This window comes from Thunnus thynnus, chromosome 8 (genome assembly GCF_963924715.1).
Source record: "Thunnus thynnus chromosome 8, fThuThy2.1, whole genome shotgun sequence".
NCBI classification, from domain to species: domain Eukaryota; kingdom Metazoa; phylum Chordata; class Actinopteri; order Scombriformes; family Scombridae; genus Thunnus; species Thunnus thynnus.
Window position 1 is genome coordinate 7,017,105 of NC_089524.1, and position 27,771 is coordinate 7,044,875.

Below are 27,771 nucleotides of genomic sequence, written 5' to 3' on the forward strand. Positions count from 1 at the left end.
AAAATTATAACAGGTTACAACAAAAGGGAATATTTATACTATAACAAGAGATGTGCAGGCCGAGCCAATAAAGCTGCCTCAGAAGAGAATCAAATCTCATCAGGAGCAAAATATATAAAGATAAACAATAAACAACATTCATGTTGTGGTGGTGATGACTAGAGTTGCTTTCTGACAATCTCTGCAAACAAGGTCTGCAACCAGTTGAGGAAAGAACAGAGGGACCAGGGTGTGCAGTTTCTCTCCTCTCTTAAACCCCAGAAAAAGGGCATCGTCACACCCTGATTGGCCGAAAGGGAATGCATCCAGCTGCTCTCAATTACTATTTGGGAGCCAGTCCCCACACCCTGCACAACAGGTGATCTGAATAACCCTCCAATTAACCCAGAGAGATTTTGACATACAACTATATCAAATTCGGAACAGTCCCACAAATGGGTGACTGCTACAATGTGTTCATCTGTTCAACCCAATTTGGAGGTTAAAAAATAAGGTTAAAAATAAATATTTTTCCAAGGAAGCCAATCATGGTAACCATCACTGACTTTTCATGTTTTTAATCACCTGTGAGCTCAAGATCTCCAATGTCAATATCTGTAAATTTAGCTAGAAACAAATTAAAGGGATAGACCTTGTGCAAAAGTTTAATGTGGGGTTCCTTTATTTTGTTGGAGAATATCTGTGAGGTAAATTAAGTTGCCATTAAGTCAGTGACAGTGTTCTTACAGCTGGTGTCAGCAACTAGTAACAAGGTACAATCGGTGTTACGGTGCCCTCTACTGGTAGAAAGAGTTTACTGTATGATGGCATGAAGTCCAGACAAAAAAAGATTTCTCATTAAAGATACTGGTGATGAGTTATTCTTTAGATAAATTTAATTATTCTGAAGTTTGGTAAATCTATGACTATTGTGGCTATACACATGATAATCAGTGGTCAAATAAAGAGTGAAAAGAACAACAAAGAAAAACAAAACAATCAAAAAATTTGAACAACTTTGAAAGTAATCTGAATGTGATTTTTGTGTTTCTTTATGTCAGGTTCACCACTTTAGCCACAATTTATTGACCCACTGGCATCACAGCAAAATTCATAACCCAATATTAGGTTGATATTATTAAAGATGACATTTTTTGCTGTTAACTGTGCTGCAATCTACAGATTACAAATTCTACAAATGATTGCAATATAGCTACATACACTGTACTGTGCTATTTCAATTGTTTGGGTTACTTTAAGGACCAAACGATTATTTATTCATATTTTAGCCTGTTAAAAACAAATTGTGCGTACCTGTCATTATTGGAGAGCACTTTCCGAAACAGAAACAAAATTTTAGCACAATCAACCATTTCACTTTGGGTAGGAGAATGATGATAACATATACCAAACACACCATATTCATTTTTGAAGTTCTTTTTTCGGTGATATTTCATATTGCACACAATGTGTACATGTCTAATAATTAGAATCAGTTTATTGTCATATGCAGAGTTAGACAGGCAAAATTGGTCTTAATCAAACTCAGAAAAAAAAATGAGGCCACCTTGGATTCTTGGATGCATTAATTAATGTCATATTAATACTGTTTAAACTTGCATTTAGATACAACCTTGAACCAGTGACCAGCCAGGTGGCACACCAAGTCTTCGAGACAGCCACCAAGACTATGACAGACACAGAAAAGTCTTTGGTGACCGACCACCTCACCCATTCCACTGGGATGGCGGAAAACATTACCGCGTGAAGCAGACAAAGTGAGGGGAAGACTGGATATATGTTCTTTTACAAAGATAAAAAAGGGCAGCTCATGTTTATTGATGCACCTTCAGCTTTTTGTGAGTGCCACCCTGAGCAGCAGACGGTTGGCAGGTTTATCAGGTTTTTCCAGGAAAGGAGCCAACCTAAGGCCCAGGTTGTATACTGTGGACACAGATGGGGAGGAAAAAGACGTCATTATTCTAGCGACCAGGAACACTGAGGTCAATGAAAAAGTGTTACTTAATTACGGAGTGGACAAGAAGTCTTTTGGTGGAGAGGGCTTAAACCTTGCTTGGCTCTCTTAGATGTTCTCATTAACAAATAAAGTGTATGTGCTTCAACTATACCTGTGTTTTATACAAGACCATACACACAGAGAAAGTTAAAGTCAGGTTTTGCATGAAAGATGTAACATGGGGCTGTCCTCTGTGTGCCTAGGTGGTCAGCTGGCTATGCGCCTCTGATACATATGCAAATTTCCACCACCCCTCACAGGTTGCTGCAGGAGAGCAGGGGAGCAGAAGTCATGTTAGGTATCTAGCACCACACAGTGGTCACTGTCTAGATGACACACAGGAAAAAAATCCAACAAAATAACCGACACAGTGTTGAAGACAAAGCAGCCTCCGCAAGGGTTTGAGGAGAGGTCACCTACAATGGTTGATTTCAAAGTTAAAAAATGACACCAGTATGTAATCCATACGGCTCAGCTGACCATCAGGCTGAACACTAGTGGGTTATTTGATGAGATATTATCACCAATGGCTCAAGGTACTGTGTTTTGAAGCAGGCAACACATATGGTGCAAGGAATTTTAAACATGCAAAATGCTTCCATTTGCTGTTGTATTTGGAAGCCTAAATGACAGCCTATCACTGTAGTGCACATCCCATCCTCCCCAGTGGAGCGCTCCAGATTCTTTGTGTGCAGCATATTGTGATTGTATTTGACCATGTACAGGCCGTTTAATGCATCTGTCAGCACAAACAGCTGATGCTGCAGCACATGTGCTGATAAGTAAAGAGCTTTACTTAAGTAAAAGTAGCAATACAGCAATGTAGAAATACTGTTATAAGTTCAAGTTGTAAAATTAAAGTAATTAAAGTAAGTAAAATTATCAGCATTAAAATGTACTTTTAGTTCCAAAAGTAAAAGTACTTATTATGCAGTATGGCCCATTTCAGAATCATATATATTATCTGATTATAATTGTTGATATATTAATGTGCACATCAGTAATATTTCATTTATGTGGGGCTAATGGGATCAATGAAACCTCATCTTAACCTGTAATAATCATAATTTAATTGTTAATGACATGTTTTATTATTTATCTGAATCTGCAAAGTAACTAGTGACTAAACTTATCAAATAAATGTAGTGGAGTAAAAAGTACAATATTTTCTTATATATAAAGTATATATAAAGTAGCAGAGAATGGACGGAATGGAAAAATACTCAAGTACAAGTACAACAAAATTGTGACCAGAAACTTAAGTACAATACTTTACTAAAAGTTCTCAGTTACCTTCCACCACTGGTGACAAAGACCCTTTATTGTCATTCTGACCATTTTTTTTTTTTTTTTTTTTTTTTTTACTGTTCAGTTTAGATCAGCTGTGTTAGCTGAAAGATAGATGTGCAGAATTTTAACTGGATGAATTTTATTAAAAATATTTTGGAAATTGTCTTGTTAGGATGTTTCTGTGTGTTTCTGCATGTGTAATACTGTAAGTAGGTTAGGTTTAGGTTTATAGAACAGTGGCAAAGGAAGTGAGTGGTCTTACAGAAAATGAAAACCTGTGGCGGGATGTGGTTTGAAACAAAAAAAAAATGTACCAGCCAACTGCAGCACTGGCTGTTCCATGAGAAAGTACAAAAGTCTGCCCCTTTATAACTTTAGTTGGCTATAACAGATAAAATTAGCTCAGAAGTAGACTTAATTTACCTGCACATATACACATGTAGTCTTCAATCAACCATCTTGACTAATACTTTAGGCCAGCAACTGATGGTTATTATCGATCAATCATTTTGTTATTGAAATGTTGAAAAAATAGCATTCACAATTTATCAGAGGCCAAAGTGATATCTTCAATTTGCTTGTTTTGTCTGACTAACAGTCCAAATCCAAAAAATATTTAAGTTAGTGTCATATATGCTGCTGAAGCCTCAGATGAACTTTGGAAGGTATTTTTGCACGGTAAAGACTGTGGATTTTGTCCCCCTTCACTTACAGTGGAATCACACTAGAAAAGAATCTATTAATGGTAATTATCAACATGAGGAAAAGTTACAGTAAGTATTAATATAGGCACAAGAATACAGCTTTAAAAAAATAACCATTATGCTCATAACTATTGTTTATTTATATTTTTATACATATTTATTTACTCACTATTTCCTATTTTCCTAATTACAGCTGAAGCTCTTCAGTGCTGGCAGGAATCAGGCCTACACACCTGTGACTCTGCTGATGAGTTGGGTGCAACAAGGTAAAAAAATATGTGAATAAATCTGATGTTTCCTCATGTCATTTATTTTCTGTTTTATTAGTCTGTGTTTTTCATCCACATTCATAAAGTGTGCTTTGATTTCATAGACATAACAAAACAAAGACATTCACAGTCATCAATCACCTTGTCCTGTTTGCTGTCGTCTTTCTGGACCATGAACGATCAGCTATTGTCCTTCAGTAACATGGCATTAAAAAGACTAATGTTGAAAGATATCTACTTGATTTGACTCATTTGGACGGCTGAAGTTTCATACTAGCTTCAGATAAACTTTTAAATACATTTTTGAAAAGAAGGAGAACTGTGGATTTTGTCCCCCATCACTTACATTGTAAGTGCATTATGAAGGGATCTTCTAATGGTCAGTATGAACAGGAGGAATGATTATGGAAAGAAAAACTTGTTTCAGTTGTTTGAGTTACTTTAAGGACCAAATGATTATTTGTTCACATTTTAGCCCATTAAAAACAAATTGTGTGTACCTGTAATTATTGGAGAGCACTTTCCGAAACAGACACAAAATTTTAGAACAATCAACCATTTCACTTTGAGCAGGAGAATAATGGTAAAAATATACCAAACACACCATATTCATTTTTGAAGTTCTTTTTTCGGTGATATTTCATATTGCAGACAATGTGTACGTGTCTAATGATTAGAATCATCATCTGCAGAGTTCGACAGGCAAAATTGGTTTTAATCAAACTCAGAAAGAAAAAAAATGGGGCCACCTTGGATTCAGTGTTAATGCTCAAGTAAAAACACAAGGGATGCCAGTTGTTATTTATTGACAGCTTATTTCATTTGTTACTGTTTTTTTCTAGCTTCCTTAGTAATGTTTTCAGATAAGTTACATTGCAGTCTTGGTTTAGGTGTTGCAACTCCAGTGTGGTGTAAGATAATGATGAACAGAATAGTTTCAGCTCACAAGAACAGACAATCAGAGGCTCCAACCTGAAATCCCAAACCTGCAGTCAAAAATGCTGCGTTCAAGAGCAGCCTGCAGTATTATAGAGCCACTATTTGTAATCAGCTGGCAAACTTTACATGCTCTCAAATGTAAAATGAAGTCTGGACACCAGAACTCTTGATTGGCAGACTGTAACAAGTGTTTTATGCATTTTTAATTGTCTTGTTGTTTTATTGTTGTTTTGAATATATGAAAAAGTGAAATACTGTTACTGAGTGAATTGTCCTGCTTAAAGAAAGTAACAAGTTGTCATTCGTAAATGACAAACTAGGCCATTTGTCAGTGCCTTCCGACCAACATGACCATTTTCTCATCAGCCACCTCTATGATTGGAAACAGAAACACACACACAAAAACAACCGCCAAACCAAACCCTGACCCCTTAACATGATATACACTGAAAGCTCTAAGTGACAGACAGTGGTGGAAGAAGTTCTCAGATGTCTTACTTAAGTAAAAGTAGCAATACAATAATGTAGAAATACTGTTAGAAATTCAAGTTGTAAAATTAAAGTAAGTAAAATTATAAGCATCAAAATGTACTTATAGTACTAAAAGTAAAAGTACTTTCAGAATCATATATATATTATATTATCTGATTATAATTGTTGGTGCATTAATGTGTACACTACTAAAGTTTCAGCTATGTGGGGCTAATTTTAATCACTTTATATACTGCAAATGGGATCAATGAAGCTTCAACTTAACCTGTGATAATCATAATTTAATTGTTAATTACATGTTTTATTGTTTATCTGAATCTGCAAGTAACATGTAACTAAGCTTATTAAATAAATGTAGTGGAGTAAAAACTACAATATTTTCTCCTGAACTGTACTGGAGTAGAAGTATAAAGTAGTGGAAAGTGGATGGAATGGAAAAATACTCAAGTAAAGTACAAGTACCCCAACATTGTACTTAAGTACAATACTTTAATAAACGTTCTCACCTTCCACCACTGGTGACAAAGACCCTTTACTGTCATTCTGACCATTTTTTTTTAACTGTTGACAAGCCAGTGTTCAGTTTAGATCAGTTTAGGATGTTTCTGTGTGTTTCTGCATGTGTAATACAGTAAGTAGGTTAGGTTTAGGTTTATAGAGGAGTGGCAAAGGAAGTGAATGGTCTTGCAGAAAATGAAAATCTGTGGTGTAATGTATCAGCCAACTGCAGCACTGGCTGTTCCATGAGAAAGCACAAAAGTCTGCTCCTTTTTATAACTTTAGTTGGCTATAACAGATAAAATCAGCACAGAAGTAGGCTTAATTTACCTGCACATATACACTGTAGTCTTTTATCAACCATCTTGACTAGTAATTTAGGGCTGCAACTGATGATTATTTTCCGGATTCATCAATTAATCACTTTGTTATTGAAATGTTAAACTGTGAAAAAACATCTCCTCACTCACTCTTAAAACATTTGACAATTGCAACAACTTCAGCAGCACCACAGTTTAAAAAAAAAGTCTCAAAACCATAGCAGCACAACAGCTGTCTCTGTGTACAAGGACAGTAAACATCAAGGAACCCCTCGTGGACAGGTGTCTCTCTCTGGGGGTTTATAAGATAACAAAATTCTATTAAAAAAAATGAAAATAAAGCCTGTTCCACCCACCACCTTGACACTGCAGGACATATTACTAACACAAATATTTTGGTTAACATTACAAACAACCCTTGTGTGACTTCTAGAACAAAAACTACATTTCCCATAATGCAACTTCAAACACAGTTCTACAGAAATAGCACAGCAAAATTGTAATGTATTACGTGTTATGATACTCTTAGTTCCCTGTATTTATATTGCAAGTTCATACTGCACTTTGAACACAATAAAACTCAATAATTTATATCTCAACACTGCATCAGATAAAATCTCAGAGAAAGAGAAAGGTCTATCTGCAGTCTTACAGACTTAACAACACACCCACTTCACTACACACCTCCCTAATGTCTGTGAAAAGCGCTCTATAAATAAATTTTACTTACTTACTTACATTATTAAACCTCCAATGACTAGAATGCTGAAATATTTCTGAACAAAACTGAACAGGTTATACAAAGCAAGACAGATTCTGGCAGATGATTGACTTGAATTTGTTGTCACAGCAGCTTTAAACAAATGAGGTGGTGTAAAGGTGCAAATTAGGAAACATACTGTATGATCAGATTATTCGAAAGAAACAAACACGGACAATAATTTATGTTTCTCCATGTGTTTAGCATGCCTCACATACCCACGCGTCTGAGAATGAAATTCAACAACAGACGCGACAAATCCATGTGAGTGTAGGGTTTAATTCATACCACAAAGCTTCACTAGGAGATCTGTAAAAATCTGAGAAACATTTGGATGTTAAGATTCATGTTTTTCACCACAATGATGGCACTAAAAAGCTGGAAATGTCCAAGACACATGAACAACTCCACTTGGAAACAGTATGGCTCTACCTGTATGAAGATCACTATTACACAATACAAAAAAGGGTTTTTTGGAAGCCCTGATGTGTGTGAATACCGTTACAAAGGTTACATATAAGCCAGGCATGCCACAAATGTAAATATTTTTGTAACATATGCCTGTCTGATGATTGTCACAAACAACAAGATTTCACAACCAACCATACATTGCCCAGACTGTTCGCCCATTTGCAGATCTGAGTTTTGTTTTAAGAAACACAAAGAAGTGATTGAATCCAATCAGCATCGTAAAAATTTCAGACCTTGTGAATATATTGTGAAGAATATGGTCATCTGTACCCAGTAAGTCGCAAGTCGAATTCTGTGGGTCATAAATGTCAGAAAGGTAAATGCGGACATTGCAGTGATCTGTTGAAAATTGGACATTGAACATAAATGCTACATTCTGGCCGCAACAAAAAGCAGAAAACAATAAAGGTAAGGCCAATTTTGTCTGCACAATTGATTTCAATTACAAAAAATGGTGGGCTTCTGGTAAATCTTGTGTTGATCTTTGTGCGAAAAATTTAGACAGCCAAAATACAAAAACTACACATTTGTCGCTCACAACGTGTCAGGCTATGAAAATTAGATTGCTTCACAAAACAGGTGATCACACTGAGATTAACCACACATGAAGTAACTCTTGTTAATGTACATGAAACATACAAACAAAGTAGGCTCAATTCTTTCAGCTTTCTCTCAATGCACAAAGACTCAAAAAGTCAAAGACTCCAGCAGCATTAGGTTTTGAAGAAGCCAAATAACAGGTTACTTCACCTATCCAACACTGCCAAGAATGCTAACTATGTAGGTCTATACCCTGATCCATACTATTACAGATATGATCTCTGGGGATGTTCCCCAGAGATAAAGCTGAGCTACTGTCACATATGAAGTGCTCCCAAAGGACTCTCCATAACCTGTTGTTCCCCTTGTCCTTTCCATAAAGTTAGGTCATAAAAAATAGGCAATAAATGAAAAGTGCAAAGCAATATGTTGATACGTGGTTGCTCTTTGTCTAAAGGTGATATTTTGTGGGTCAGAAGTATAGTTTTATTATTACTTGTCTGTAAGTAAAAGGAATATGTTGATTCTGATCTGACTTTAGATATAGGGTCATACACATCTCTCCAGTTCTCTCCAGGCACCAACCCATCCCATTGTGCTGTGTACAGATCTAATGAATTGCGCTCTTTGCAAATTTTGTTTCTGAAATGATCCCAGTCTTTGGCCAAAAAAAGGATGTGAGGTGTTGCTCCATATACAGCTTCTCTTATATAAAGGTAGTCAGTGAACTGGTTGGTGACATTGACTTGACAAAACATGTCTATATATAGACCATGTCTTCCTGACCATCTGCCATCACCCTAGGACACCCCTTTTAGTTTTGTGAGACTTAAAAGATCTAAATGCATTTTATTATCCTTACACCATGTTTGATTTCCCCCTGACATTTCCTGTCAGAGAGAATAAATAACACCTCTCTATTCACAATCCTAGATTAGCTGTGGGAAATAAGGGTGATGAAAAAAACATAACTTATGAAACTTCCATGCTAGAAGAACACAATTGACCTCTATTCATTCATCCTCACTCCTCTAACATACTGTCATATCCCATGGAAGATCAATACAGGTATAGGAAAACAAATATTAAAAGATGAAATAAAAATAAAATCTAATGAAAAAACACAAAACTATAATAACTCTGTAGGGGACAAAGTCTACATCAAACTAAAGCGTGTATGCACAAAGCATGTGACCTACTTAGCAAAGATTTGTCTGAGAATTTGTGCTGGTGCGCCCTCGATAAGCAACAGCTCTAACTGACAAAGTTAAGAATAGTACATCACACAGCGGCACCTAAACAACTGTTCTCAACAACAGTAACCACAACATCACATTGCATGTGCTTATATCAAACTCAATCAATCTCAGGTCTCGAGTGAATTGGAGTCAGCATTTTTTCAGTTTTTCTCTCCCTTTCTCTCCTTAGCTGGGCAGAATGCACTCTTGACCTCTGCTCTCGCCCAACAGTAGCCTCAGCCTTTCTTTGAATATTTGGAAACTGTGGAGGAGTTGAAGGACTGTATGTTTGGTAGGAAGGCACGATCACACTGGTTAGTCAGTAAAAACACACAAAGCAGGATTTTAACTTTAATCGAGAAAATCAGCTGTACATGGCCAGAGTCACAGCAGGCATTACAGACAATTCAATAGCTTCACTCTTCTCAGTAAGTGCTTACTTCCATTCATTATGTAGGTGGGTATGTGTTTATACGTGGCATTTGTTTTACTCTGTAAGAACTTCTTGTCAGACAGTTGAATACTGCTTATCATATGAGGTTGTGATATGTAGCACAACAAGCTAGTGAAGCTCTGTAAACAGAACCGTGTTGTCATGTCACCCAGTGCAGCGGTGTGGCTCACTGATGTGTTTTCAATAGTTTTTGGACAACGGAGGTCTATGGCACAGAGGAATAAGATGTATCCGGTTTTGGATACACACATAATACTTGTAAGTAGGATGAATCCATTGTTGGTTTGAAACTGCTCATGAAATTTGTTGATGATAAGAAAAATATAGAAAATAGTCAGCCTTATCCTTTAAAACTGAAGTAAAGGTTTGATCTTTGTAATGTTCCTTTGTTGGAAAAAGCAGGACTGAGATTTAACATGGATATCACACTGGTTTTTAAATTCTGGGCAAACATGCCAACTAAATTTAACTTATTTAAATATTTTTGCATAACAGTATCTGGAACAAGAAAAATGATTTTGTTTTATCATAGTTAAGTTATAGAAATATTTGAGACATTGATTCTTTTATTGCACTAAGGCAGTTTTGGATTGTGTCTAACTCCATAGAGTTATTGTGATTAAAAGAGAGATGCAGCTGTCTCGTTAGCATAACACTGATAAATGATATCAAAGCAAGAAATGATGCAGCAGAGAACAGGATTGAACCAAGAACTGAACCAATATACTCATGATTTAGGAGTTTTCATCAAGTTACTCACTACTCAAGTAGTCTTCACTAATTAGATTTCATCTGCACTGCAAGCACATATTTTGATGGGTACTTTTACTTCTAAATAATTATCTACTACATATAAAATAACAACACCACTGTTTTGAGTTACTTCAAATAACTATAAATAAGAAGTTATCATTTTGCAAATAGATGTATTTGTTACTGTCCACAAACCAGACAGGATTATCATTAGCTAACTTTTTTTTTTACTGGGATACTGCAGTTATGGTTAAAATAACATAGTTACATAGTTGAAGACATCTCACTGTGTAAATGAGTAAGAAGATAAGACGTAGTTGGCTTATTCACACACACTACACATGTACTTTTGCTATTGTTAGTTTCTCTTTGTTCTAACAGACAATAAGAGTAATGAGTCCAAACAACAAAGGGATCACATTCAGTTTGAAGACCAGGCTGAGTTACAGAAGCTGCTTCCACAACATTTTGCTTCACTGAGGAATTTAAAAGGCGGATCAGGCATGAGCTTCATGAGAGAAACAACTTCACAGAGGTTTGCAGAGACACATCCAAAGGTAGGAAATATTCCGTCCTCGTCATCGTCCACTGTGGATGACAAAATCATTGTTAGACCACAGTCTTTTTAAAAGATTTTTTCCAAATTTAAGCGGCAGGATATGGGCACTTTGAAGGCAGCAATAATGTGTTTTGAGGAACAAAATGATCATGAGGGCTCACCAGTCCCACTAATGCAGCGGTCCTGCTCTCCCACACACTGAACTGTCATGTCACACACAGCAGAAGATGGATAATAACAGGTGAAACACTGCAGGTTGTTTTTCTTCAGATCAGGGTCTGAAACAGAACAGGAGACATAGCAGAAACTGTACAAGACACAAAGTGACTTGTTGTTCTTCACTGTGACCAACATTAGACTGATACTACATGTGAATTTGATTTTGTGTCTTTAAAAAGGGACACTTTTCTCTTTACTTACAAGGAATGGCTTGACTGTTGCAGCCATCTGTGTTGCACACATGAACAGATGCAGCCATACTTGCAAAACCAACATTGAATGAATATGTGTGCTTTCTTTCACTGATGAAGAAGGATGGCAAACACAACCTGGTGGCGTTCTGAGTGAAAGTCCCAAGCAGACCTCCTGTAAAATGAAACACAGATCGAATGCTGTAATACAGAAATCCCATTTAAAACTGAATAAGTGAATGACATTAAGGAAAAATCTGATTTTATTTTTATACTCTTTACAGATACCTTGATAGGCAACAGTTGCACACAACTCATCAGAGTCACATGAATCTTGCTTTATGTCAGCCCCATCACCAACCCAACACTTAACAGCTTCAGCTGCAATTTATGACAGAAATCAGGGTGAGTTGAACAATCAACATGAATCCTGTTTGTCATATAAACACAGATACAGTATGCAAAGTTAATCTGATGAGAGACAACCCCAAATTACAACACACAATGACAGAATGATATTTAAGCCAAAGTAAATGCAATAAATTCTTCTTAACAAATATATAAAATATCAGAAATCAGTCATCAAATTAAATGGCTGCAGCCTTTAGATGTACAGTTTTCTGTCATGGTGACGTCTGCATTATCTCTCTTTCTAAAAATGTTTAAAGAATGGAACAGCACTATGTAAAATGATGATACATGGGACATTTCTGTGGCCAATAAAGAAAAACTGATGTTTGGGGAAAGACTGTGGTTTTGTTTCAGTATTGAAAAAGTAAACATGTCCTGTTCTTCAAGTCTGTGTTGATGTTTTTATTATTTAACCAAGACCATCATCTTTCCCTTATCTTAACAAAGTGCTTTGAGTCCCCAAGCTGAGCTGCAGTAAACAGAGGTCACTGGACAAGAATTTAAAATTATGAGTGATTGATTGATTAAATTGAACAAGGGTTAGTGCTCCCCTCTGCTGAAAAAACCAGCACAGACCAGCAAAGCTGGTTATGCTAGGGACCAGCGTTGCCTGGAGAGGATGATCATGGTGAATTTCAGCCAAGATAACCAGTTAACTTCCATGAAAGAAACTACATCAAAGTGAACTAAATCCATTACAGAATAAGTTATTTGAGTATGACTATTCATATATTTTATTAAGTTAAACAATAACTACAATTACTGTACCACAATATGTAACGATATCAATAAAAACTGTAACAACAGCAACAACAAGCCACTAATGACAATAATAATAATTATTTAGTTAACAGTAAGCATAGCAGTGTTTAAACACTTAAAAAACATATTCATGACATAACTCAAGTACCCCCAACCCCCTTTACACACACACAATGTTTTTTTTTTTTTATCTTTCTTAACAATGTCCTGTATTTTTTCCGTTAGATATCTCCCCACGCTCTTCTTCCTCTTCTCAATTTCGCCCTTGTCAACATTCTGCCCCTGCAGCCACCAATGGAAGCAGCCTGGAAGAAAAAAAACAGATTATATTGTTAGATCAGGTCGATTATGGAGAATATGGTTGGGCGATGTCTACCAAAATGGCATATGATGAAACACAGTGAAACACCAGACTCTCACATTTCGCTAAAATGACTCTACTGTGTTTTGCTGTCGTTTATGGTCGCGCTGCTTAACAGAGGGCTGCAGAGCCCTCCATGTGTGTGCTGCACATACAGCAGAGGAGGGGAGAGACAGTAAACCAAGTGAAGTACTCGAGTTGACAACTACATTTGTCACGTTACTGTAAGTGCGATAAAAGCTTCACGACTAAAAAGCCAATAAGAATAATTTAATCTATGCAAAAGATTGATAAATGACTAGGGGGCAGGGGCTTTTTAAATCACAATGTTAAAGGCTCAGTGGTCAACTAGTGCTGTGTTGCACCTCAGCCTATTTGTAATCCACTTCGAAAACAGGCTGACTTCTCTCAAGAGTACAGTTAGTGACAGCTTTGAAAGCCTGCAATCACCTGACAACGGCGGGGGATTTAAAAATACCTACATCTGATAACCTCCACTGTCAAAAACAAAGATAAAATCCTGTCATATACTCCAGACAAGATCATCATGCAAATGTCATGAAAATGAACTTACTGGAGATGACACCACCGATTCTGCCAGGTTGTGACAGCATCGGCATTCAAAGTTGCTTACAAAATGGTAATCCAAATTTTTCATCAGTGAATATACCTCTCAGTGACTTCAATTCTGTCAGGGTCAAGGGGTGTTCAGCCTCCCCCTTGGTGGTTGGGCTCCTTGTTTTCACGGTAGCTGTCCACAGCTAACTCCTTGACAAAGATGGGGTCTTTTTTGTGGCTCCTCCCTGAGCCACACACCACACCCTTGTGGACCTGAAATATATGAAAACAAAACATGTTTTAGGAATGAGTAAATGTTTCATCATGAAATAGGTTTTCTAGTCTTTTTTATTTTATTTATTTTTATTTATTAAAAAAGCTCAGGGGCCTCTGGATCAGACAACTACCTTGGCCTAGAGTAGCACCTATCAAGTTGGAACCTGATAACATGTTAGGTTCAAGAAAGGACACCAGTAATTGTTGAGCATCTTCCAGCTTTGTTCTTTTGCCTTTATTGTCCCTTTAGTATAAAGTGCTCACAGACCAGCCAGGCTGATACACATGAAGTTATCCAAACCAAGTTATCCAATTAACTATTAAAATACTTTTGCTTCTATACAAAAACATCACTTTCCAAACAAACATATACATTTTTTAATTCAATGAAATAAACTAGTGGTATTCAACAGTGGTGCCAACCTGTGGAGGTGGTGCTGCGAGGTGCTGAGAGTCAGGTTGTTGCCCAGGATGGTCAGATACGCACTGAGGTCAGTCCACTGGACCAGCTCCCCTAGACGACCCCCTCTCTCTACCATGGCTTAAAAATACTGGCCAATACTCCCAGCCAGGGCACCAGAATAAAGCGGAGGAGGTTGGAGATTTTAAAAGTCAATAGCCAGTTAAATACAGCGCGTATATACAGGAGTGGGTTGCCATTCCTGTACTGTCTTTGCTTTCTTAAGTTCAAGGTTCTGTACACTATGATAGAAAGTTCTAAAAAGTACAATATAATAAACTATATTCATTAAGGTTCTGAGAAATAAATCTGGAGGGACCTTGAACATTTTAATACTAAAATATTAGTTTAGTATTTACACAGTATCAACCTAAAAAAAAAAACACCTAAACAGCTGTCATGTTCTTGAAATCTAAAAAAATATGTTTTTGTGAATATGTTGTTTTAGCCAGTGCCATGAAAATCCAGAAAATAAACTAAATGATGCTTGGCAGAGTTGACCTGCTGGTTATACCCTCGTTTGGGATGAAACTGTCTTGTTGCTGCTCTGCCTCATGCACAGAGTAGCCTGTATCCACTGTTCAGACTCTGGACCAGATGAATCTTATTGCAGGACTGCTGTTGTTGCTGATGACCTCATATAGTGGGCTTGGAGTTGTACATATCTCAGCCTGTGTACAATCATAGTATGAAACACAGTGTAAGCATGTAAACCTGATGGAAATACTGTACAAATTAATTTCGCTAGAGATATGATCATATATCAATCATTATGAAAAGTAGCTTCTTTTCACATGATTGTTTATTTAATTATTCTGCCTCCATACAACAATACTACACAAAAATGTAGACTTGTTGTAATGATACCTTCTCTGTATTGGATTGTTCTGGTGGCAGTGCAGAGTGGCTCCTTCCAAGAGGATGGGGACAAAAGTCTTCTATTTGGCTGAGGTAATATGGGGCATAAAAAGCATAGCAAAGGTCTGACTGCCAGTGGGCCCACAGAAACTGACAGAGAGACACATGTTTAATATAATGGAATGGCAAAACAAGGGTGCACACTTGTACAGTATGTAGAGTAATTCATCATGCAGATTAGTTCACCTAGTCTAGAATAAAAAGTATGGTTCCTAGGTCCAAAACTGGAAAGAGTAACTTAAATCCAAATTTAAATTTGATCGGAAAATTACTTTTTCATTTTTTGTGTGACGTTATATTTCACACTTGTACATGCATTCAAGTCTTTATAGTAACGTTACAGTTCTTTGAAAGAAATATTGATTCATCAAGGAAAAGTATTACTGGAAGACAGTGGTCCTCCAAATTGATTTAATAACACAATAAAGGGAATCGTTTGACATTTGGGGGATATGCTTATTCACCAGTTAGTTGAGAAGATCAATATAATACCACTCTCATGTCTGTACGTTAATTGTATTGCTGGAGCCAGCAGCTGGTTAGCTTATCTTAGCATAAAGACTAGAAACCAGTGAAGGCTGTAAGCCTTGCTCTGTCCAAAGGTGATCTCCCTACCAGCACCTCTAAAACTGACAAATTTAACTAACATATTGTTTCTCATTTGTTTAATCCATACAACAAAAAAGACAACTTTCTGTTTTACAGGGGGGTTTAACATTACTGCTTTTGATTTCGGGAGAGGCTGCATAAAGTCAAGTACAATAGTATGTCAACTAAGTTAATTTGTACTAGCTAGCTAAAACATTCACTGAACACAGCTGAGTTCAAATCAACATTAGTAAACTGTAAGTTGCCATAATTCTCGAGGCTCATATCTAGCACTAGATCAATCTGCATGTGATCTTACCCTCTTTATAAAAACAATACATCGATATAATATGTGTAGGACAGTTTATTAAAAGAACTCAACATTATAGGCAGATATAAATTGCTTACCACAATAGCATTCTGTGGTTGGTGGCGATGTATTTGCTGTCGGTGAATAAAGAAAAAGCCCGCCAAGTCTGGTCACTAGATGTCACACTACGCGCATCCTAAACACAGAGATGATTTTTGCCTGGCAACAGCGGGGCCAGCCCGAGTTACACCATTGGTCGGCCAAATGCCAAATGACTGAGTGATGGTGTTACACCATTGGTCGGCCGAATGCCACTTCCTGTATCAAATAAAAATTAAAACCCCTCATTTCAAATTAAAAGCCCTGTAGCGTTTCATATACTGCATCATTTTTTTGATGCATCGTACTGAGCCACAGCTACAGTGTATTGCCTTGTTAAATAACATTACCACTGCATTTGTCAATCAAAACCACAGTTCCTGTACATCAACTATGGAGCGTGGAATATGCCACTTTAATTATTAGTCCAGGCGATATGTGCCAAATTTGAGGTGATATGTTCACTTTTTCATAAAAGCATGAAACTTGGCACACATGTACAGTGTGGGGCCCTGAACATTTTCAGAAATGGAACCATCGCAAAAATGCCTCGTGATGGCCATGGCGACCAATTTACTTTCCACCATAACCTAATTATGTATATTGCATCATATCTCCTGAACCAAACATGATAACACAGAAAAAGTGATGTCTACCCCTATGTTTTGATGGCCAAGGATTACAATGATACCATATACAACATCATAAACTGTTCAGGTTAATAGTTAATGGTGAATTCATTAATGCTGTGAGAAGGAAATCACAGTATAGGAATACCTAGGCTAGACTTTATAATATCGTGTCTGTTGCATGCAAGTTGTGTAAAGTTTTAGAAGCTTGAATATCCAATATATGACAATTTGAACATCAATATAGCAGCAAACAAGTATTTGCTATGTAAAGATATAATGGAGTGATGGTGTCCTGACCAGAGAATGAAGTCACACTCCCTCTGTATGAGTTGTTATCCAAGCTTCTATATTCTTTGTTTAACTAGCCGGTCCAGCTGCACGTGCATGTTAGTGCATGTGAGTGTGCATGTTAGTATATGTGAGTGTGCATGTTAGCGTATGTGAGTCCCTCCGTGTCCTCCCCACGTTCAAAATGGCAACTGGGTTACAAACTTTCTCATATTACAGCTTTGTGTATGTATGTATATTGTAAACTGTTAAATTGTTAGATTATATGAATGTATTAATTAATCTCTCAATTTAGCTAATTTGAATGGATTATTTTAAAAAAAATTTTCCTTTTATTGAGAGAAAGAATAGAACAAACCAGGTCCATAGGCCATCATGAATTCACTCAGTTATAGGTTTGAGGGAAAAACTCAATATATGAGTTCATACATAAAAGATCCACCCATCTTAACCAACTTGACCAGCCAGCCAGCTGGCCAATCAGCTTGAGCAGCAGACACCAGCTTAGTTTGACTGGGTGACCAGCCATACCAAGCTGGCCAACTATACTGACAAACCAGCAAGACCTGCCTGACCAGCTTGTCCAGCCTTGGTAAACCAACTAAACCAGCTCAACACCAGCTAAGACCAGCAAACCAGCAATCGACTTAAGCTGGTCTATGCTCTTTTTTTTCAGCAGGCACTAACAAATCTGAACCAAAAAGGGGGTGGTGCCCACAATAATGACGCAATTCAATAATAAAGTATTAATACTCCTACATTTATGGTGCTCTCTGGGTGAGGCCAAACAAACCAATTGTCCCCTGCTGCTCAAAAATAAACAAACAGGTGGTTGTATAAAAGTGCTAGAAACATTCACAACAATAATTTGAAGCCTAGTCAATGTTTGCTTGTATTTACTGTGAGATAGTGGTGAGAATAATAACCCCTCATGGGTGCATTATAAGAGCTGGATACCGGACTAGAAATGGCGCCCATTTATTCGCATTCTCTGTAGCAATACGTTAAGCCTCGAGTCACGCACTTCAAGCAACTCATGCTGAATAATTTTCTTATTTTTATTATGACTTATAGACCCTATTTATTTATTTATTTTACTTTCTTTTTATTTATTATATCTGTATATTATCTTATGCTTTATTATGTATCCTGGTGTTTGGTTGTTTCTTTGCGCTGCAGTGAACAGAGGTCACTGTTTGGGACAAGAACTTACTATTATGAGACTGATTCATTGATTAAATTGAACAAGGGTTAGTGCTTCCTCCTGGCACTAACAAATCCTAACCAAAAAGGGGGTGGTGCCCCCAATAACGAGGTAATTCAATAACGAAGTATTAATACTCCTACATAACTATAAAAATATTAATCATGCTTTAGTTGACATGAGTGAATATTGTAGGAAAAACAAATTAAGTATGTTGACAGTGAACTTTTTGAAACTTGAAAGCTCCATAAAAGATTTTTCTTCATTATGCTGATAATAAATTAAATCTGTGCAGCATGAAGTTTCTTTCTAAACATATTTACTGTTGCAAATTAGTCTTTTTAGTGTTTTAATGTTAGTTTGTAGATTTCTGTGGTTGCTATACAGATGATATAACAAACAAAAAATGAATGATGATGATAAACATGAACAAAAGTCAGCACCTGGCAAACAGCAGAGGTAAAACATTTGGGGAATTATGAACTACCTGACATGACAGGTACCTGCAGAAATGCTGTTTTAAGAGTGAGTGAGGTTACCTGTGCTGGAGAGTGTCCAGATGAGAGTGAGAGACAGGATCAGCTTCATCATGATGAGTAAATCTGCAGATTACAGGAAATACTTTATGTAGTGAACCTGTGTTTAAAAAGAGGAAGTTACTGGACACACTTAAATACCAAGAGTATTTTTTCACTTTCAAACCAGCAAAATTAATTAACTTTTTTGCTGTACACAGCTGTAATACATAGTTCAACAACCTGTCAACTCCTCGCCTTTTTCACCTGCAGTAATGTCTGGATGAATACATGTATAAATTATTATCATTTATAATATAATTGTTAATCATAGCACTATAATCTCTTTAAAAAGAACAATATTTTGAACAATTGGAAAATGAAAAATACAAAAACTATACAAAGAAACACAACAAAACAGCAGGTTAGATTTTATAATCCAGAGCTATTCAGTAGTAAAATATGTCCAAACTGTTGAATAGAATCAAATGCAATTATAATATTATTTCAGAACTCGTAAATTATTATAATGAAAACATCAAGGCCTTCAAGACATCAAAATGAACATCAGCATTGAGCATTATATCTATAAAATTTCAGAATTATTTTAATAACTCACCTAGTCAAAATTCAACACACTCAGTTTGTCAACAGAAAAAGGAAAACTTATACAAAATACATTGAATTTGTTGTGAAATGTCTCAAAGATAATTGTTACTCTAAACTGAAGAAATGTCTGTTCTTCTTCTCTGGTCAGAATGAAACTAACTTTCTAAACCATTCTATTCATACCTCCACCAATGACGTCTCAACCTCTTCACTATTTTAAACAGCCTAAGGGCACAGTTTCACTTCTATACATGTTACTGACAACATAATCAATCTTTCTGGTTTCTTGGTCTCTACTTAGAAGAGGAATAATAAGTGATGTTCATATGAGCAGTTGTTGCACAATGTGGCAGCTGGGAGTTAGTGTGATCAGTCATCTTCAACAAGCTACACAACCTTTCACTGATCTTTACTTTCTGCTTCACTACTTCCTGAACTGTCATTGAGGTAAATCATCTCAAAGCATTCACTGATGGGAGTTTTGTTTCTTGTGAGCACACGATAATAATGGAAGGTAATCGATATAGATACATATTAACATTTTAAACAGCTCAGATCTTCTTTCATCTGGATTTTGCTGTCTGGACTGTGGAACGACGATGTTATTATAAAACTATAAAAGCGAGATTGTGAAAAGAAGAAATTACTTTTGACCTATCAGTGTTGCCATAGAAGCTGATGTCTGTTAACCTACCAGAGTGATCTTACACACTGCTCCTAAGATCAGACACTGCATCAGCATGAAGTGATCAGTCAATAACTGCTTGTAATTATTAACTATACACATTAGATACATACAGCACTGGCAACAAGATGTGCTTTGTTTGTTTTTGTGTGTTTGCCTAAACAGTCCCAGTGATTTCAGAATGCTGAGTAACCCGATCATCAGACTGAAATCTGTGGTACCTTTTTACTTCATTATTCAAATGTTGACATACACAGTGTTTAAGTTTGTTTATTTGCACAATTATTAAATAGAAGGTAGAATATAAAATGTGATATTCATACTATCACAAGATATGTGCAGGCAGAGCCAATAAAGCTCCCTTATAAGAGAATCAAATCTCGTAAGGACCAAAATATATAAATAAAATCAACATTCATGTCCTCATCTGTGCAAACCAGAACCTACAATATTGTTAAAATTGTAAAACTGTCTGTAATAGCTGACCTGTGTAGATGTGTAGTAGAAAACAGAATATTAATTACCGCCAGATCTTGACTGATTTGGTGTTAATCAATTTGCCGCTGCTTTGCGTAAATCACTCTCGATTGAAAGATGCACATATCATTATAAACACCGGAGACAGCTGCAGAAACCTTTCCACTCACTGTAAGAATAACTTTACTGATCTTATAATACATCCACAGCCTATGCGCATCTTGTTATGTGCAGCACCATATTTCTCCTCCTCACTCTGATGCTCCACATTAAGTTCTGTTTCATTAAATACCAGTTTTGAGGAGCAGAAATATGCAGGGCTATGCTCAAAACATCCGGGACTGAAGTAGTGGCAACCCACAGGACCCACAGGACTTGGCACTGCACTCACAGCAGCTTTTCACTGTTGTTGAACATGAACACAAACAAAACTTTCAAAAAGCACACCACACTTGTAAGAAATACCCCTCACTTTTAAAAAGCAAAATGATCTGACCTGACAGGCTAGAGTGCGAGGCCCCGACCAACGCTGCTTGCAGCTTTAATTAAACTCAGATTTACAAGAATTCAGGGCTTAATGAGTTATCAACCAGTTTAAATTTGTATTTGTCTGAACTGGCAAAATATTCTCACCTGACTGGCCTTCAGCGGAGCTGCCGCCTGTTTTGAAGAAATTTCATATATCCATCTACATGTTGAGGAATTGAGGGATATAAAATTGCGTTATGATCAACACAATATGACCTTTTCACAGACATTAACTGATTATAAACAATAATCTATGCCTACTGATATGATTGTTTTGAAATATATAATAAATATATAAAAGCAAAGTATGTAAAGAACTGTCAGTGGCTGGCGGGCTCATCAGCCAGCTAGTACAGTGGAAACCACTTATAGTGATCATGTCTGTCTGGGTCAAATTAATCACTATAAGCGGATAATTATTATAACCGATTTTTTTTCTTTTTCTTTATTTCTCATGCAGATTACCATCTAATTGACATTTGTATTTTTATTACATGAATAAAAAAGTAATGAAATAGCCAGCTTTGCTATTTACTGTAGCTATTTCAAAATACAGTACAGCTGTTTCAAATTTGTTTCGCTGCTGAAGCCTTCCTGATTCATTTCAAGATAAGAGAGAGAGAGAGAGCGTCAGTTGAACCTATTAGGCCTATTTTAGGGGGGGTCAGGGTCTGAAACAGAACAGGAGACATGGCAGAAACTGTACAAGACACAAAGTGACTTATTGTTCTTCACTGTGACCAACATTAGACTGATACTACATGTGAATGTGATTTTGTGTCTTTAAAAAGGGAAATCTTTCACTTTACTTACAAGGAATTTCTTGACTGTTGCAGCCATCTGTGTTGCACACATGAACAGATGCAGACATAGTTGCCGAACCAATATTGACTGAAAATGTGTGCTTTCCTTCACTGATAAGGGCAGATGGATAACATGACCTGATGGTGTGCTGTGAGACTTTGCCATCCACATTTCCTGTAAAGTGAAACACAGACCGAACACTGTAATGCAGACATCCCATTTAAAACTGAATAAGTGAATGATATTAAGGAAAAATCTGATTTAATTTTTATACTTTTTACAGATACCTTCATAGGCAACAGTTTTACACAGCTCATTAGAGTCGCATGGAGTTAAGGTCTGTTGCTTCATGTCAGTCCCTTGACCATCTCAACACTTAACAGCTTCAGCTGAATTTTATGAAATAAATCAGGGTGAGTTGAACAATCAACATGAATCCTGTTTGTCATATAAACACAGATACAGTATGCAAAGTTAATCTGATGAGAGACAACCCCAAATTACAACACACAATGACAGAATTACATTTAAGACAAAAAAAATCCAATAAATGGTTCTCAACAAATGTTTAAATCTAAAAATGTTAAAGAATGGAACAGCACATAAAATGATAGATGGGACATTTCTATGAACAATAAATAAAAAGTTGTTTGGGGAAAGATTGTAGTTTTGTTTCAATAATGAAAAAGTAAACATGTCCTGTTCTTCAAGTCTGTGTTGATATTTTTATTATTTAATCAAGACCATCATCTTTCCCTTATCTTAACAGTGTGCTTTGAGTCCCTAAACATAACTATAATTATGTTACTATAAAAATATTAATCATGCTTTAGTTGACATGAGTGAATATTGTAGGAAAAACATATTAAATATGTTGACAGTGAATGTTTTGTAACTTGATAGCTCCATAAAAGATATTTCTTCATTATGCTGATAAAAAATGAAATCTGTGCCACATTATGTTTTTTTTCTAAACGTATTTACTGTTGCAAATGAGTCTTTTTAGTGTTTTTATATTAGTTTGTAGATTTCTATGGTTGATATACAGATTATCTCTCTATATAAAGCAAAGAATCCCTGTCTGTATATATGTATGTTTGTCCTTCGTATATCTCGAGAACTGTTCATCCGATCTACTTCATACTTGGAGGGTGTATTGCTGGGGATACAAGGGAGTGCAAAGTCGAAATTTGTTGCAATTTAGACACGCAACATGTTTAATAATAATAAACTTGGAATAAACAAGTGAACAGTGAGCTGCTCCGCTCTGCAGCAGTGGGGCGGGGCTTCTGTATTCTGTGACTGCATGTCATGGTCAGGGCTGTATAACCCTGTCATGAGAGATATGAGGGGACAACATCTGTCTTTGTTAGATAACGTTAAAAATTAGGCTTTGTTGTAGGTTTCCTGACTCATTTTAAAAAAGACAAGAGAAAGAGAGAGAGAAGGTGAAAGGGCTGAAAGCAGAAGTGAACAACAGAGAGACAGGCTGGAAAGTTTTGTCTGTGAGAGAAAACCTTTGAATGACAGAAATACAATGTTATTTTCAAAGCAATTTAGTAAAGCTGAGGCCAATAAATGTGGCAATAATACTGGGATATCAATCACACATGAAGACATCTTAAACACCTTTAATTAAACACTTCAAAATAAAACTCAACTGGATCATGCACACACTGTAATCTGCCTGAATCTGTTCAACATGTGCTACTGAAGTGTGTGTCTAAAAGGAGGATAGCAGCATTAAAAGCATTACATGAGTGAACCTATTAACTACTGTGAGAGACTGGACGTCACAAAATTTTTTGCAGTCATTATAACGTAAAACTTATATTGTTATTGTGCGGAGAACAGATGAATTGAGGAAAATGGCTCATTTACACGAATGGTTTCAAGTTCTACTTCATGCTTGGGTTGAGACATGGCAAGATTCTTATGAAGACTTACAAAATACTAGACATGACAATCATACATATCACATTATATCCTCTGGATTCAGATCTCACTTAACAGCACACTGAGTTTGGTTAAGCAACAGGATAGAAGATAGATGTATTAAAGAATTCTTCAGCCTGTTGCGTTTAAATTGAGGGACTCTAAATCGCCCATTAGAGGGCAGAAGTTGGTATTCTCCGTTTATAACATGCGAGGAGTCAGAAGAGATACTTTTAGCAAGTCTGCGCATGCTCTTGTTGTGAGCTACTTGAAAGGATGTGTGTTACAGGCTGGCCAATAATCTTTGCACAAATTTGGATTTGATTATATAGTTTAGTTTTAAGTTTCACAGATAGGCTGCTGAGCCAGGCCTGTTTTATTAGTATGTAGTACAGCATACAAATAAAATTATTAATGTTATTATCATTACCCCACTCTGGTATCCGTGATAGTGTGTCGAAGCACGAAACAAAGTCAAACAGTCAGAAAATTTGGATTGTGGAAATACCACTTAAAATGGCCAGTCTAGTACAGATGGACAGGCAAGACATGTTTTCACTATGTTTAATGCAATTTAAAAAATGTTTTGTCAAATATACTAGCAGTACATGTTACAGTGTCTTCTGGGGACAGTGCGGAATTTGTCCTGTGTTGATTAGGAGGAAGCTGGATAAACAGAGTGACCAGACTGAAAAACATCCTTTTACTTCAAGGAAAAGGCATCACCCTGTTCATCAAAGGTATGGATTTAAAACTGAGATTGAAAGCAATGTTAAATTGTTTGATTTTATTAGACTGAGATTAAATATTTTTAAACCTTTACTGAGTCAGATGATGTTCTCTGAGCACCGCACTTTTTCATCAGTACACTAACTCACACAGTCAAACTCATTCACACAAGGAGCTGCCCAGTACAACCAGTATGATCCAACTACACACTAGCTCTAGTTACCTTCCTCCAGGGCACTTCAGCAGTGTACAGTGAGGGAGGGAGAACTTTATGGAGGGTTGGTGAGAGCTGTTGGGACTAAACCAAACTGACTGATGAAACAAAACACTGAGCTGAAAGCTACAAACTGTTGATTCTCAGTGGGATCAGTAGGACTAGTAAAGCTTTACCACTACAGGGAGTCATCTTATTTTCTGTGCACATCCAAATATCACGTGATGGACCTTTAGCTTGTGATATTTTCTTTGTGGACAGACATAACGTGAGCTCATTCTTCATGATTCCTCCACAGAGTGGACCAGGAGAGCTCAGAGGTTCCCAGTGGTCAGTCTGCCCAGCAGCATCAAACACACCTGAACTCCATATTTATGGTCTGTACATGTACAACAACTATTTTCCCATCTATTCTGTTCACAATCATCTCCATGCCGCACTTTGTAGACCAGTCGATTGTCAGTCTGTCCAACATGGATCTGATGTTTGCTTCATGATTTCAGTTTGATTGTGTCATTCATATAGTTTTCTGTTCCAGCTTCTGGAGGAGAATATCGTCACATTTGTGAAGAATGAGCTTAAGAAGATGCAGAAAATTCTGAGTTCAGATTACCCAGAATGCTTAGAGAGCCAAAGTGAGGATGAGGAGGTGTTGGACGGTGAGGAGGAAGAGCAGAGAAAGAGCAGCAGAGAGGCATTTCTGAAGATCACACTGCACTTCCTGAGGAGAATGAAGCAGGAGGAGCTGGCTGACTGTCTGCAGTAAGAGGATTTCTATAAAGATTTAACATGCTGGATAAATAAGACATTTACTGATGTCTGAGAGATGAAGATGGCGGAAAATATATCTGACGTTAAATTAAATGTTGAAATATTTACTTTACACTTAATTTATTGATCTTATTTCTTGTGTGTTCATTCAGGGAATCCTGCTGGCAGGTGCCAACTTAAACTCAAGTCTAACCTGAAAAAGACGTTCCTGTGTGTGTTTGAGGGGATTGTTAAAGCAGGAAACCCAACCCTTCTGAATCAGATCTACACAGAGCTCTACGTCACAGAAGGAGGGACTGCAGATGTCAATGATGAACATGAAGTCATACAGATTGAAACAGCATCCAGGAAGCCAGACAAACCAGAAACAACAATCAGACCAGAAGACATCTTTAAAGCCTCACCTGGAAGAGATGAACCAATAAGAACAGTGATGACAAAGGGAGTGGCTGGCATTGGGAAAACAGTCTTAACGCAGGAGTTCACTCTGAACTGGGCTGAAGACAAAGTCAACCGGGACATACAGTTCACATTTCCATTCACTTTCAGAGAGCTGAATGTGCTGAAAGAGAAAAAGTACAGCTTGGTGGAACTTGTTCATCACTTCTTTACTGAAACCAAAGAAGCAGGAATCTGCAGGTTTGGAGAGTTCCAGGTTGTGTTCATCTTTGACGGTCTGGATGAGTGTCGACTTCCTCTGGACTTCCACAACAATGAGATCCTGACTGATGTTACAGAATCCACCTCAGTGGATGTGTTGCTGACAAAGCTCATCAGGGGGAAAATGCTTCCTTCTGCCCGCCTCTGGATAACCACACGACCTGCAGCAGCCAATCAGATCTCACCTGAGTGTGTTAGCTTAGCTCAGTGCATAGCATGTCTGTCTTACAAACATGAGGGTGTAGGTTCATTTCCACCTATTGCAGATTTTAATCTCGCTAGATTTTTCAATAGTGTTCAGCTTCCAGTTATGCAATCTAAATTCGCTTTCAGCAATCACACGCAATTTCTACAGAAATTGCATTTTCTAGTTTATTTATGTAGTTGTTTTATTGATAAGGACAGAGCACATTAATGAACATCAGTGTGCAATACAAGATGTAAACATGCCGGAGTTAGCAAAAACTGCTAATTTACATCCGTAGTCCCTAGGCAGGTAACAAAAACAAAAACAGTTTAAGTAACAGCACATAAATAGAAATATACAAATACACAAGCAGAGGAAGACAAAATACATGTCTGGTTAAAAATAATCACAGTTCTGGTTTGCCTTGAGCCATTGTTTGAGATGAGTCATAAAGGTGAGATGTTTGGGGCGATCCCTTATTGGAAGTGGTAGGGCATCCCGATATTTCCTCGCCTTTACTGACAGCATCTATATGGCACCACACAGTCCCCTCTAGTGGTGGCCCTGGTGCTGGTGCTATTGCCACTGTCGGCCCTCTGTTTAATAAATTCATTTAAAGGAGGTGGGGTAGCCCATGCAAAGCCTTGTACATAAAACAAGCATATTTAAAATTTTCAAAGCTCTCAAAACTCGAATGAAATTATATTTTTCCAAGATGTTACAATGATGGAAAGAACTTTTATGGCTATTCTTGAAGAGTAATTCTATTGGTTTAAGTGTCGTTACTTTTGCTGAATATTAACCTCTTCCACTCCTGCCATCCTACCATAGATCAATTTTTTGTGGGAACAGGGGATTGCTAGGGGGAGATAGCAGGTCAACATTATATGTCACATACAGTAGAAGTGGTATACATCATCTGAAAGCCGGGAGCCTGAAGATTAATTTGAGATGCAGTTCAGCACTGTGTGTCAAGTTTTTCTAGTAATAAATCTGTAATAAACATTGTGTTTTGGTAAGGCCCCAATTTCAGTTATGTCTCATAAATTAGTGCAGCAATTTTTGACCACTTGAGTCGAGAATTGAAAAAAAAAAAA

At 36.9% G+C, this 27,771-nt stretch overlaps 1 protein-coding gene and 1 long non-coding RNA gene across 2 annotated transcripts; both read right to left on the reverse strand.

The window, feature by feature from the left end:
• Positions 1-9,855: 9,855 nt before the first annotated feature.
• Positions 9,856-19,197, reverse strand: LOC137187420 (phospholipase A2 inhibitor and Ly6/PLAUR domain-containing protein-like). The gene is given in 6 exon segments (XM_067596287.1): positions 9,856-11,154; positions 11,157-11,312; positions 11,445-11,561; positions 11,704-11,868; positions 11,982-12,074; positions 19,100-19,197. Coding segments are annotated over 6 exon segments (639 nt in total). The 5' UTR covers positions 19,152-19,197; the 3' UTR covers positions 9,856-11,098.
• LOC137187421 (uncharacterized) lies at positions 12,084-16,337 on the reverse strand. The gene is made up of 4 exons (XR_010929206.1): positions 15,389-16,337; positions 14,485-15,192; positions 13,898-14,058; positions 12,084-13,171 (listed from the first exon to the last, which is right to left on the reverse strand). It is a non-coding gene; the product is annotated as an uncharacterized lncRNA (long non-coding RNA).
• Positions 19,198-27,771: the final 8,574 nt, after the last annotated feature.